A 12,486-nucleotide genomic window follows, 5' to 3' on the forward strand; every position below is an offset into this window, starting at 1 on the left:
ATATAATTGAAATTACTAAAATAAAGGAGAGACAGATAAAAAGGAGGAAAACACTATAATGTCAGAAAACTTTCACATTTACTAAAAAAATATTTGACTGTGGGGATCATAATAAATTACAGTTAACATTGAAAAGAATGGGAATTTCAGAATGCTTAAGAAAACCTACACTTAGACCAAGACACTGTCATCCAAACAAAGCAAGGAATACTGTATCGTTTAAAATCAAGAAAAGTGTGAGTCTGGGCTGTATGCTTTTTCCACATCTATTCAATCTGTATGCTGAAGAAATTCTTTAAGAAGCTTGAATTTATGAAGAAGAATGTGGCATAAGGCTGAATGAAGATTTATCAACAACCTGTATTATGCAGACAACACAACCTTGCTTGCTGAAAGAGAGGCGTACTTAAGGCGCTTGCTAAAGATGATCAAGAACTGTAGCCTTAAATAAGGAATACATCTCAACATCAAGGAAACAAGAATCCTTACCAATAGGCCAATCAATAGGCAAAATCACAATAGATGGAGACAAGACTGTAATTGTCAATGATGCCAACTTACTTGAATCTACAATGAACATCCTTTGTAGGAGCAGTCAGGAGTTCAGCAGACATAAAGCCTCTCCAAAATCCCAAAGAGCAATGATGTCAGATTAAAGACTGAAGTATGCCTGATTCAATCAATGATCTTTCCAATTATCTTTCTAACATCTGAGTGTTGAATAATGAATGACAGAAGAATCGATGTCTCTGTGTTGTGACATTGGACAATATCCCTTAGACTTGCAAAAGAACAAGCAGGCATGTCTTAGAGAAGGTACAACCAGAGTGCTCTGTGTAGGCAGAGAGTGTGAAGCTTCCTTTTTCATACCTTGAAGATGTTATTAGGAAAGACTATTCCTTGAGGAGGGACATGCTTGGACAGGTGGAAGATCAGCAAAAAGATAGGAAGACTCTGAGCAGAAGGGACTGATATAAGTGACTGTGGCAATGGACTCAAGTGTGTCAGGAATAAGGATGGCACATGATAGGACAGGGTTCAGATCTGTTGTTCAGAGAGTTGCTATGAGTCTTATGCAACTCGATGGCACCTAACACAACCACCACCACCACCACCACCACCAACACCACATATCTAGGAATTTTAATAAGCTCTAAATATAATAAATATTCTGGCATCACAATAAAAACGCCAAAAGTAAAATACAAGGAGAAAATCTCCAAAGCAGAAAAATAATTGGACATTTACAAAAAAATGCAAAGATCAAAACCTAACTTTGCTTAGCTGCTAACCAAAGCCTGAAGGTTCAAAGCCATCAACCTCTCTAGGGGAGAAAGATGTGTAAATCTGCTTCCATCATGATGCACAGCCTGGGAAACCCCATGGGAAAGTTCTAATCTTTCCTCAGGGTCACTGTGAGCTAGAAACAAACTCGATGGCCATGAGGTTGATTCAAATTTTTTTAAAAAAAGTTAGGTAACGTGCAAATTGACCAAAGAAAGAGTTGTCAAACAAGAATTCTTTATGAACTAAAGTTATCTTTCAAAAATTATTATTTACAGTCTCAAAATATCCACTAAAAAAAGGAAGTAACTTTCAGCTAGAGAAACCTAGCAGAAATTAACATCATCAGCAAGGCAGAAAAAATTAACGTCATGTACCTCTTGACAGGATTCCATGAAATAAATATATAAACCATATTATTCCTTCTGTGACTAAATTAGAATTCGCACTGAAAGGTGTAACTTCCACCTAATCATGAAGTAACAAGAACAAGAGTTCCAAATTAAGCATAATAAGTGTAATGAATGGATCCCGGCCCAAAGTATATTAGTGAAACAATTGGCAGTTTTTACAAGATCACTGTAGAGATAACAATATTACATCAATGTTAATGTCCTTGTTTATATAGAATATACTATAGTTATGTAGGAACTACCCCTTTAAAATAAATACACAATAAAATAGATCCACTATTCACTTAATGTTAAATGTTTCATAAAAAAATCTATACAGAAAGGAAAGAGAAAGTAACTGTAATCTAGCAGGTATGAGAAAATGCTTTTTAACATCTAGGAAGACAACATAGGAAATTTCTCATATTATTTTTCCAGTATTTCTTACATCTGAAATATTGTCTAAATCATAAATTTTAAAATTCACTTATTTACACAAAGGAACCCTACTGGCATAGTTTATAATCTATCAGACTGGTAATCAAAAGGCTGGTGGTTGGAACCCACCAGTTACTATGAAGGAGAGATGGGCAGTCTCCCCATGCAAGTGTTTTCATACTCAGAAACCTGATGGAGGGTCGCCCTGAGTCAAGCTGACTCCACAGCAGTTGATTTTGTGGCGATACTTCATATATTAAGAAAACCTACTGAATACCACTTACTTGCATGATCTGCTTATAGTTAATCAACACTTAGTTGCTTTTACTGGAAAAGTGAGACTCACATGGTTTCTTCATCAATGTCATTTTCTTCTGTGTTACTTGTTGCTGTTGAACTGGCTGAGGAACTACTGCCATCAAGGTGATTTACTTCATCTTCACCAACAAGATCCAGATCCAGATCTCCATCAGAAAGTTCATGCTAGATAAGAGGGAAGGATAAAGGTTAAATATCGACCTTAATTTGATTATTTCATTCAGTCCCATTAAATAGCAGGCACCAAGGAATAATTAAAATCATCAGAGTTATCAGCCCCTGTATGTAGGCTGCTGTGGCTTGTTTAGGAAAAACCCCAGCACTGCCCCAATTTATGACTGCCATTTTCACCTGGGTCTTCAAAGAGGCCAGAAATGCATCCATATCCTTCTCTAGCTACCATTACTGTGCCTCAGAACAGCATCTCAAATATTACTCAAGTCCTGTGTGATCATAATTACCCTCCAATTCCTTTTACCTAATTAGTTTTAGCAATACCCTTTAACCTTGATAGCTCAAATTTCACACCTAAAATTTAAGAACTGCTACCAAAAAAAATCCTCATTTGTCTATGAATCCATTTTTCCTTAAACAATTATAGCCACTATTCCTCTTCTTGAATGCTTATTCTGGTTTTTCTTTAGCTAGAACAAAATACAGCAATTTCTCAAGTCATAAATACTAATATCCACACGTGCAATGGTAAACTCCCACTAATTCCAGAAAAGAGAAGTAGAACACACACACACACAAATCTGCAAAATTTAGTTTCTAGAATGTACATCATGAAAATCAGTAGGTTTTTTTTAATGATGAATCAACTGTTAAGACTCTTAAAACACATTTACTGAAAAAAAAAAAACCAAAACAAACAAACAAAAAACCCCACCCAAAACCAAAACAAAACTCAACCAAACAAAATCACCCAAAAAAATTCACTCGTCTTCTGACTTGTAAGCATTAATATTTACAGAAACTCAATGGACTAGATTTTTAGGACTTGATTCTCTTCTACATTACGTTGTCATTTTTACTTATTACACATGAATTAAATAAAATCTAAGCCAGGCCTAATTATTACATGATAATCTTCATTCTGAATCTTTTCTTCATCTTCTTCCTCTTCTTTGGCCTCTCGTGCAGAAGCTGTGGCTGGACAACCTTCAAGAAGTAAGTCAGAACTTGACCCAGACTTCTTGGCCCGTGTCTCAGGGCTATCGTCATTTTGGGGACTGAGATGATTATCTGGTGGTGACAAATCTCTTGATTTCTGAGTTCGAGACAGTTCAATGGTCAGTCTCTTTTAAAATAAGAACAGCACAAATTAGTAATTGTGGTAAAGAGTACTTAAATGGCACAGTAAAAACGTTTAAGTAAAAAAAAAAAAAAAAAAGTACACAGATCTTCCTAAAAGAATTTCTCAAATTTTCTCTCTCATCCCCTTCTATCTTCTGCTTATAGAAATATCTGTGCAAAGGATAACCACCCAGTTGCCTGAGTAGACTACAACTCATGGACACACCATATGTGTCAGAAGAGGACTGTGTCCCATGGGATTTTTTTAACTGATTTTCAAAAGTATATGTTCAGGCCTTTCTTCAAAGACATCTCATTTTCACCAATGTAAAATGAAAATTTATTAACTAATCCTTCTCAATGTTCAAATGAAAAATAATCGAAGTTCAACATGGAGCATCCTAGAATTGTTTTATGACACAGGATCCTCTAAATACAAGTCAACTGGGAGAAGACAAATACTCAAGTCACCAAGGGAAACATGAAGAGTTTATGGTGAACTAGAGTGGCACTATTCGATATGTTATGCTACACAGCGAGAAAAAAGTCTGTATCTGTGATGCCTAACATGGAAGCCACTACTAGTGGCTGGGGAGCTCTGGTGGCCCAGTGGATAAAGAGTTGGGCTGGAAACCCCAAGGTTGTTGTTGTTAGGTGCTGTCAAGTATGACACATAGCGATGCTATGAACAACAGACCTGAACCCTCTCCTAGCCTGTGCCATCTTTCTAACTTTTGATGCACGTGAGCGGACTGCTTCCATCCATCTTGTTGAGGATCATTCTCTCCTTCAATGACTCTCCACCTTTCCAGGCATGATGATCCTTTCCAAGGAATAGCCTCTCCTAACAATATGCCCAAGTATGAGAGACGAAGCTTCGCCATATTTACCTCCAAGGACCAACCTGACTGCACTTATAAAAAAACACGTGTTTGTTGTCTAGTAGTCCATGGATAATCAGGTAGACAAGTTTGAATCTACTGAGTGAAAAGATGGGCAATCTCCTGTGCTATTTCCAGCCCCTGAAAACCCACGGAAGGGTCAGCTATGAGTCACTTCTGACTTAACAGCACATAATTGCATGGAGCCGTGCAAGTGAGAAATGTAATTTTTATTTTCATTTATTTAAACAGTCACAAGTAGCTACTAGCTATTAAAAAGGACAGTGCAAGTAAAGGCTCAAAACTGTAAAAATGAGGAACAGAATAACCGGAATCTTCTCTGAGGCTGTGGACAGCAACAGATATCCAAATCCAACCACAAATGTTAACAGGTCAAAAAGTCAACAAGAAACATAAACTCTAAAACATATGTTATTTGCTTACCTCCTTTAGGTTGTTTATTTGTTGAATATAACTAGTCTGTGCCGCTTCCAACTGAGTAATATACCAATGCTGATCTCGGCATTTTTGAAAGAAAGTTGGTGAACGCACCTGAAATCTTAAGGAAACAGCTCCTGATGAAAAATGATTCAATATCATCAAACTAGCTGCCATAGTTACCTAGTACTGCTATGATAAGGATAGGGCTAAGTAAATAAATTTTAATAGACAAAAACTTATTCTCTCACAGTATATTCAAGATTCCAGCTCCTGAGGGAGGCTTTCTCTTGATATTGGCTCTGAGGGATGCTCTCTGTCTTTTAAGTTTCTCCTCCCAGGATGATATGGATTGAACAGGGACCCCAAAGTAAGTGGTGTAAATCCTAACTCTATGCCTATGGTTATAATCCCACCTGGAATACATTTATTATAATAATGAAACAAGATTGGGAGAATCTGCTTCTTCAGTCAATCAATTTAAAAATATAAAGAAAAATTTAAAAAGCAAGCAGGTAAACAGAGATGGAGAAAGAGAAATGTTAAGGTATGTGAGGATACGAACTTTAAAATAAAGCTGAGATGGCATTATTCCCCTATGACATAAAAAACTCCCCAGTATCAAACATTTCCTATTACCTTAAAATTACTGTGTCATTCTGCCGATTCAGGTATCCTTCATTTGCAAGTAAATCCAAACGGAAAAATCTATTATAACCCCAGCATTCTCCAACTTCAAAGTCAGATGCAAATTCTCTAATTATATTTTTAGTAGGATCATTGCAGGACTGATGAACCATCTCTACACGATATTCATATCTAAAATTGAAAAAACCCACTTTAATACTGTAAAGTAATAACAAAAGACAAACACACCTAATCATTAAGATCGCTAAGTAATTCCACAAAAAAGAAATTCTCAAAACCCAAAACTACTCTCCTTTCAGAAAGGGTATCGATTCTAAAAATAAGAAGAATATGGTGAAGGGACCATCACTGCATTAATTAACACAATGGCTTTTTTAATTTCAAAATTGCTTTGCTATATTAATTAACTAAACTCAATGTTGTTGAATTGGAACTGACTCATAGCTGACCCTCAAATAGGTTTTCAGATGCTGTAAATCACATGGGGGGAGTCAGTCTTTCTCCCTCAGAGTAACTGGTGGTGGATTTGAACTATCTTCCTTTAGGCTGGCAACCTACCTCTTTTCCAGTAGCCCACCAAAGATCCTTTCCAATTAAGTAAAAATTAACATTTTTATTAAAAAAATTCATTTTTAAGGGAGCTCTAATGGCCTAGTGGCAAGAAGCTGCACTGCAGTTCTGAAGGTGCACTATTCAAATCCACCAGATGCTCCGTTGGAGAAGGAGGAGCAATCTCCTCCTGTGCCAGTCAGATCCGTTTTGACTGTACACACAAAAAATAACAATTTTTTAAAAAAATAATTTTAATGAAAATGTTTATTAAAAATTAAAATAAATCAACATTTGTTTTATTAAAAGTTAACATTACTAAACATTTTTATACAGGAAACACTGGTGGCTACATGATAAGAACTTGTGCTGCTAAACCAAAGGCAAGTGGTTCGAATCCACCAGCAGCTCCACAGGAGATGGGCAATCTCCTTTTGTGCAATTTACTGACTTTGAAAACCTGGTGGAGGGCCAATTGTGGGTCAGTTCCTACTCAATGGTACACAACAAATACAAACATTTTTATACATATAAATTGTACATATAAAATCACATGTATAGTCACTATCCAATCATATCTACCATGTTTTTATCACAGTAAAACCTTAAAAATACATATTAAAATTGGAAGTGTTTTTCTATAATGTTCCAAGTTGTAATAAAAGTTTATTCTGTATTTAAAAATTCAAATCTTAAAAATTTTTAATTATGTATAAGCATGTATTAGAAAAGGCACTGAATTTTCATTTACAGAAAAATTTCAAGTCTAGTTTTAATTTATCTTTATAAACAAATCACTGTCATTACAAGAAGGTGACAAAAGAGGTAATTAGAAGGAATCTTCAGAAATAACCATAAAGCTTCTCTTTTTTTTGGTGAGGATGTATTTTCATAAAAAAAAAAAAAAACACCATAAAATTTAATCTGCTATTACCATGGACAAAATGAAACAAAATAAAAATAGCTCTATATTTAGAAATTTAGAGTTCTGGTGGCCTAATGGTAAGAATCTGCACTGCAATACCAAAAGCATGCAGTTCATATCCACCAGCTGCTCTGCAGGAGGATGGGCAATCTCCTCCTGGGTGATTACTGCCTCTGAAAACCTGCTGGAGGGTCAGCTATGGGTCAGTTCTCACTCAATGGTATACATCAACATCATATTTAGAAACATTAGATAAAGTGCTAACTGTAAAAATATGTTTGCATTATCTCTGGTATTTCTGGAGAAATACTATAAAACCTAACCAGTACAAAAGTTGTTTAAAAGTTAGCTTAGAATTTGTGGAACCAAGTGATAAACTCTGTAGAAAGACAGAAAGGATTTCCAGAGTGGGCTTGAACATTTTAGACCATGATTAGCATTTAAATATTATCTGATACATATATATACAATCATATAATAAAACCTTCTTAGTTCTATATAACCAAACAACCCTGAGGGAACGAGATGCTGGGCCTGGGATTTCAGGGAATATAAAGGTCAACTAGCAGGAACAGTCGACAAAGAAAAGAATGTGACTCAGATCTTAAAAGCTTGTGACCTGTCATGAAGTACTATTGATCTCTCCCTTTCTGGGGCAAAAAATAGCAAAGAAAAGAAAATACTGGGAGTGAAAAGGACTAATGGAGTATGTGAACTTCAGTCTTCATAATGCTGATATTAGAAGAACAAGATGGTGCCTGGCTATCACTGCTGATCACACCCCAATTAGGACCACAGAAGGTCCTAGACAGAATGGAAGAAAAATATATAACAGAATTAAAAAACAAACACACACACACACACATACATATATATAAAAAACAGAATTCAAATTAGTAAAAAAGAATTACCAGAATTATTAGTTTGATGTAGATTGGTGGGAACCCCAAGAATGTCCCCCTCAGATACCCTTCAAGCCTGAAACCGCACTATTAGGTCAAACTATTGTTAGGCAGGCCTGTAGAATGAATAAAAACACTTACAAGAAATGTGTTCCCTAGAACAATCAAGTACATGGAATTAAAAGGAACACCAGGCAAACTGAAACTGGGAACCCGAAGTGGAAATGGGGAAGAGAGTTGACACACTATAGGGATAGCAACCAATGTCTCAGAACAGTCTGTGTATAAATTGCTTTGTAAACTTTTACCTTTGTAAAAATTCACCCCACAACCAAAGAATGAATTAAACGAAATATGGCACATACACATAACCATATATTAGTCAACCAAAAAAAAAAACACGGAAATATAAAATCTTGAGGCCTATGAGTGAATCTTGAAAGCATTCTGGTAAGTAAATTAAAGAACAAATATTGTTATGACCTCACATATAAAAGGTAAATGTATACAGTCCAAAGTTTATTAGTGGTTACCAGGGAACACTGAAAGGGTTAACAGTGATGGAGGAAAAGCTCAATGATATTAAGTTGTATATCCAAGTATTTTAACTACTGCCAATAAGCTACATACCTGTAAAAAAGCTGAACTGGCATAAGCTATGTGACAGATTTATTTACAAGAAAACAAAAAAGTAGCTGCTGAGCTGCTTATATACAACCAAACACCTCGTAAGATTTTGTTCTTTAACATGGAGGTTTAGGATTGCAGTTTCAAGGAATAGAAAAACTGGCATGATACCATGCTTAGTGCTTCGGTTCTACCACCTACTTCCTTACATACTGACTGGGGTCTTAACAGCTTGCAGGCGATCATCCCAGGCATGGCAATTGGTTTTTATTTGCCTGGAGCCACAGGAAAAGGAGAGTCAAGAATGGGAGGGTATATAGAACATGACCGATCGGATAGCTGTGCCTCTTTGAACAGCTGACTCCTTTGCCATGATGGAAGAACTGGATGGTGCTCAGCTACCATGACTGAACACTCTGGTCAAAGATTCTAAAGAGGAATTCTGATCAAAGGGGAGAAACTGCAAAACAGGATTTTAAATTTTGGGGATTCCAGGCTTTCTAGAGCCATAGACTGACTGGATGAACGTCCTTAAATGTACTGCCCTGATCATTTTTTAACTTTAAACCAAATATATCCCCTGGAATCTTCTTAAAGCCAACAGTTAACTAGTAAAAAATGTTTGCCTTGAGTATTATGCTCTTTTAAAAACTACAGGGTATTAAAGTGACAAGAGCAACTCAAAGACTATTAACAAGCTTAGAGGGCAGGAAATTTCTGTTAATGAATAAGGAACAAATTAAAAAAAACAAAGTGGGAATGGTTATACAGCTCTAAGAATGTAATCAATGTCAGTGGATTTTTGTAAACTGCGTGGGTGTCTGCTTTGTTGTGTACACATAAAAAAATTTTACAGAGAAATATGAGTAATAATAATATTGACAAACTAGGAAAATGTAACCAATGTCAATGATATCTGTCTCTCACTGCCAACAAGCTGGAACTAACTCATAGGTGACTCTTCAGCATGATTTTAGAAACTGTAAATTGCACAGGGAAGATGGCCCATTTTTCTTCCTTGGAGTCGCTGGTGCATTAGAAACTGGCAGAGGGACTGCTTTTCAGTTAGCAGTCCAGTTCTCTCCCACTAGAGCTCTCTGAACAGTATATATATTGTTAACGAAGCATCTAATTTGCTGTGCAAGCTTTCGCCAAGAAAAAAGTATAATAATTTATCCCACTGATAATAGTAGGACAAGTGAAAAGAAAAAAACAAAAATAAAAAAAAAATCACAATCCAGAAGCCTCCACAGGACACTTTAATAATGGGTTAATTACAACTTATAGTCACATAAAGAAAATAGTAGACCTTAACCATTACTCAAAAGAACAGCACTAACATGCATATGAAAAGATCTCTATATTAATAAAAAGTGGAATGCTGAAAAACAGTTTATAGGTTTAATTCTATTTTTAAAAAACTGTAACATATGCATGTAATAATTCACCAACATATCTTCAGGAAGGATACATAAGAAATGTTACAATGATTAGTTTGAAAAGAAAAAAAAAATAAAAAAGGAAAATAAATGTGTAAAACAAGTTTCCTTTGGAAGTCAATGCCCTACATCCCTGGAACCTACGAAAATGTTAGACTGCATGGCAAAGTGACTTTAGAGTTATGGACTTTATTAGAGGGACATTATCTTCTTGAAGGAAGAGAGTTTTTCTCAGCTACAAGACAGATTTTTTTTCAAAGGAAAGTCAGGATATTTCAAAGAGGAAAATGAGCTCATATGTGACTGCTGAAGGGCAGTACAAAAATGGCTAATGAGAGCCACAGAGGAGCTAAGGTGAGCCTGCAGTTAACAAAGAAACAGGGACCTATGGGCCTACAAGGGAAATACAAGGGATTCAGCCAACACCACAAAGGAGCTTGGAGGCAGATTCTTCCTAGTCTCCCTGAAACGCTGATTCTGATCTTTTGAAACACAAAGGAGATAACTCAATGATGTCAATTTTGTCTTTTTAACTACAAAAGAATGGGATGACATATTTGTGGTGCTTAAAAGTTTGTGGCAGTTTCTTACAGTAATAAAGATCTTATACAGATCCTATCACTGAATTTGGTCTCTTCTGGAGAACTTAAACCTTAACCTAAATTTTCAAAGATTTCATACTTAGGTCTCTAAGTCAGGACTTCCATCAATTTACATTCCTTCCATTAAAATATTCAATAAAACACAGTACAGAGCAAGTCTCTAAATGTTATTTCCTTCTGGGGGCATTGTGTATCATGCCTATCATTATATATCTGCATAAAATTTGCTGAAAAAAGTTAAGTTTCTATGAACAAGTTAAGAATTAAAGCAATATTTAAGTACTACTATGTGATTAAATGAACTATTGACAATGAATAAAGATGACAGAGGAACTGATGCCTTTGTGTCATTAGAGAAAAGTACTCAATATTCCATGAACTGCCAAAAGAACAAATATGTCTTGTAAAAAGTGTAACCAGAATGTTCCTTGGAGGCATGAATGTTGACATTTAATCTCACATACTTTGGGCATGTTGCTAGGAAAGGCTATTCCCTGGAGAGGACATTCTTGGAAAGGTGAGTATCAGAGAGAAAGAGAAGATTCCTCCTCTGCAGCAACAGGCTTGAGTGTGTCAAAGATGATGAGGACAGCATGATAGGACAGATTCTGTTTTTTCTTAGGGTTGCTATGAGTCTTACACCACTTGGAGCTACCTAACAACAATTAAACTATGAACTCAGTCAAATACACTAACATTAGCTTCATTGTTCTTTCAAATAGATTTCATTTCAAAATTCAGTTTTCTAGCTTTTTATTTTGAAATCATTCCAGATTTACACAGAGTTGTAAACATAACACAGAGTTGTCCTACACTCAATACCAAGCTTCCCCTAATGTTATCATCATACATAAACATGACTCTACTGCCAATACCAAGATGAATTCCACAGATATAGTCAGTCTGATTCGTTCGTAGTCTATCAGGTGAAGACCATATATATAGTTGTTGTTTTGTGTTGTTTAAAAAAATATTTGTAAAAAAAAAAATTTGTGATAAATAAATCATTAATTGTATGAACTTGTATAATTTCATCTCTAGCCTCATTTTTGTCACAACATACCTTATTTTCCAACTAAGAGTTCTTCTTTATCTCCAACTTTTATATTCCAGTCACCAATTATTATTAATGGATTTTGATCGCATGTTTGACTGCATGATCACATCTTAATTTTTATTGTGATAGCATACACTCCTTGATACAGGATGAGCTGAGAACACATCACTTCTATAATATTTGTCCCCCAAATTCTTAACTTCAATCTAATGATGAGACAATATCAAAGAAAACTAGATTGGGAGCATTCTTCAGATACCTGAGCAGGGATCTTCAAAAAGTCAAAGTCATGAAAGAAAAGGCAAAACTGGCCCACAATGGAGCCAAAGTAGGGAAACATGACAACTAGATGCATGATGGGATCTTGGAGTGGTTCTTGGAAGAGAAAAAGGGCATTTGTGGTAAAACAGGTGAAATCTAAGGAAAGTCTCTTAATTTGTCAATAGTATTAAATGAAATGCATAAGGAGCTGGAGTTAGAAAACCAAAAAGGAAGAACACTCGGCATTTCTCAATGTAAAAGAACCAAGGGACAAATTCAAGTCTTGAGACATAACACTGGAGAAAATGCCATCTTAAAGTACAATATTGTTAGTGACAGGATAATATCTATACGCATACAAGGAAGTCCAGTGAATACCACTATCATTCAAATATATGCACCAACAACCAGAGCCAAAGAAGAGGAGAT

The 12,486-nt window shown here is 35.6% G+C and overlaps 1 protein-coding gene across 1 annotated transcript in view; it reads right to left on the reverse strand.

Annotated features, from left to right (window-relative positions):
• The window catches only part of TRIM37 (tripartite motif containing 37), a 104,190-nt gene that overhangs the window by 42,236 nt on the left and 49,468 nt on the right, over positions 1–12,486 (reverse strand). The window contains exons 13-16 of the mRNA XM_006899431.1: positions 5,687–5,866; positions 5,054–5,168; positions 3,514–3,732; positions 2,461–2,597 (exon numbers count right to left, since the gene is read on the reverse strand). Of these exons, the coding sequence (XP_006899493.1) occupies positions 2,461–2,597; positions 3,514–3,732; positions 5,054–5,168; positions 5,687–5,866 (651 nt within the window). The remainder of the gene's footprint in view (positions 1–2,460; positions 2,598–3,513; positions 3,733–5,053; positions 5,169–5,686; positions 5,867–12,486) is intronic.

The sequence above is a fragment of the Elephantulus edwardii genome, unplaced genomic scaffold, assembly GCF_000299155.1.
Source record: "Elephantulus edwardii isolate Elephantulus edwardi_28Jun2011 unplaced genomic scaffold, EleEdw1.0 scaffold00257, whole genome shotgun sequence".
In the NCBI taxonomy this organism is placed as follows: domain Eukaryota; kingdom Metazoa; phylum Chordata; class Mammalia; order Macroscelidea; family Macroscelididae; genus Elephantulus; species Elephantulus edwardii.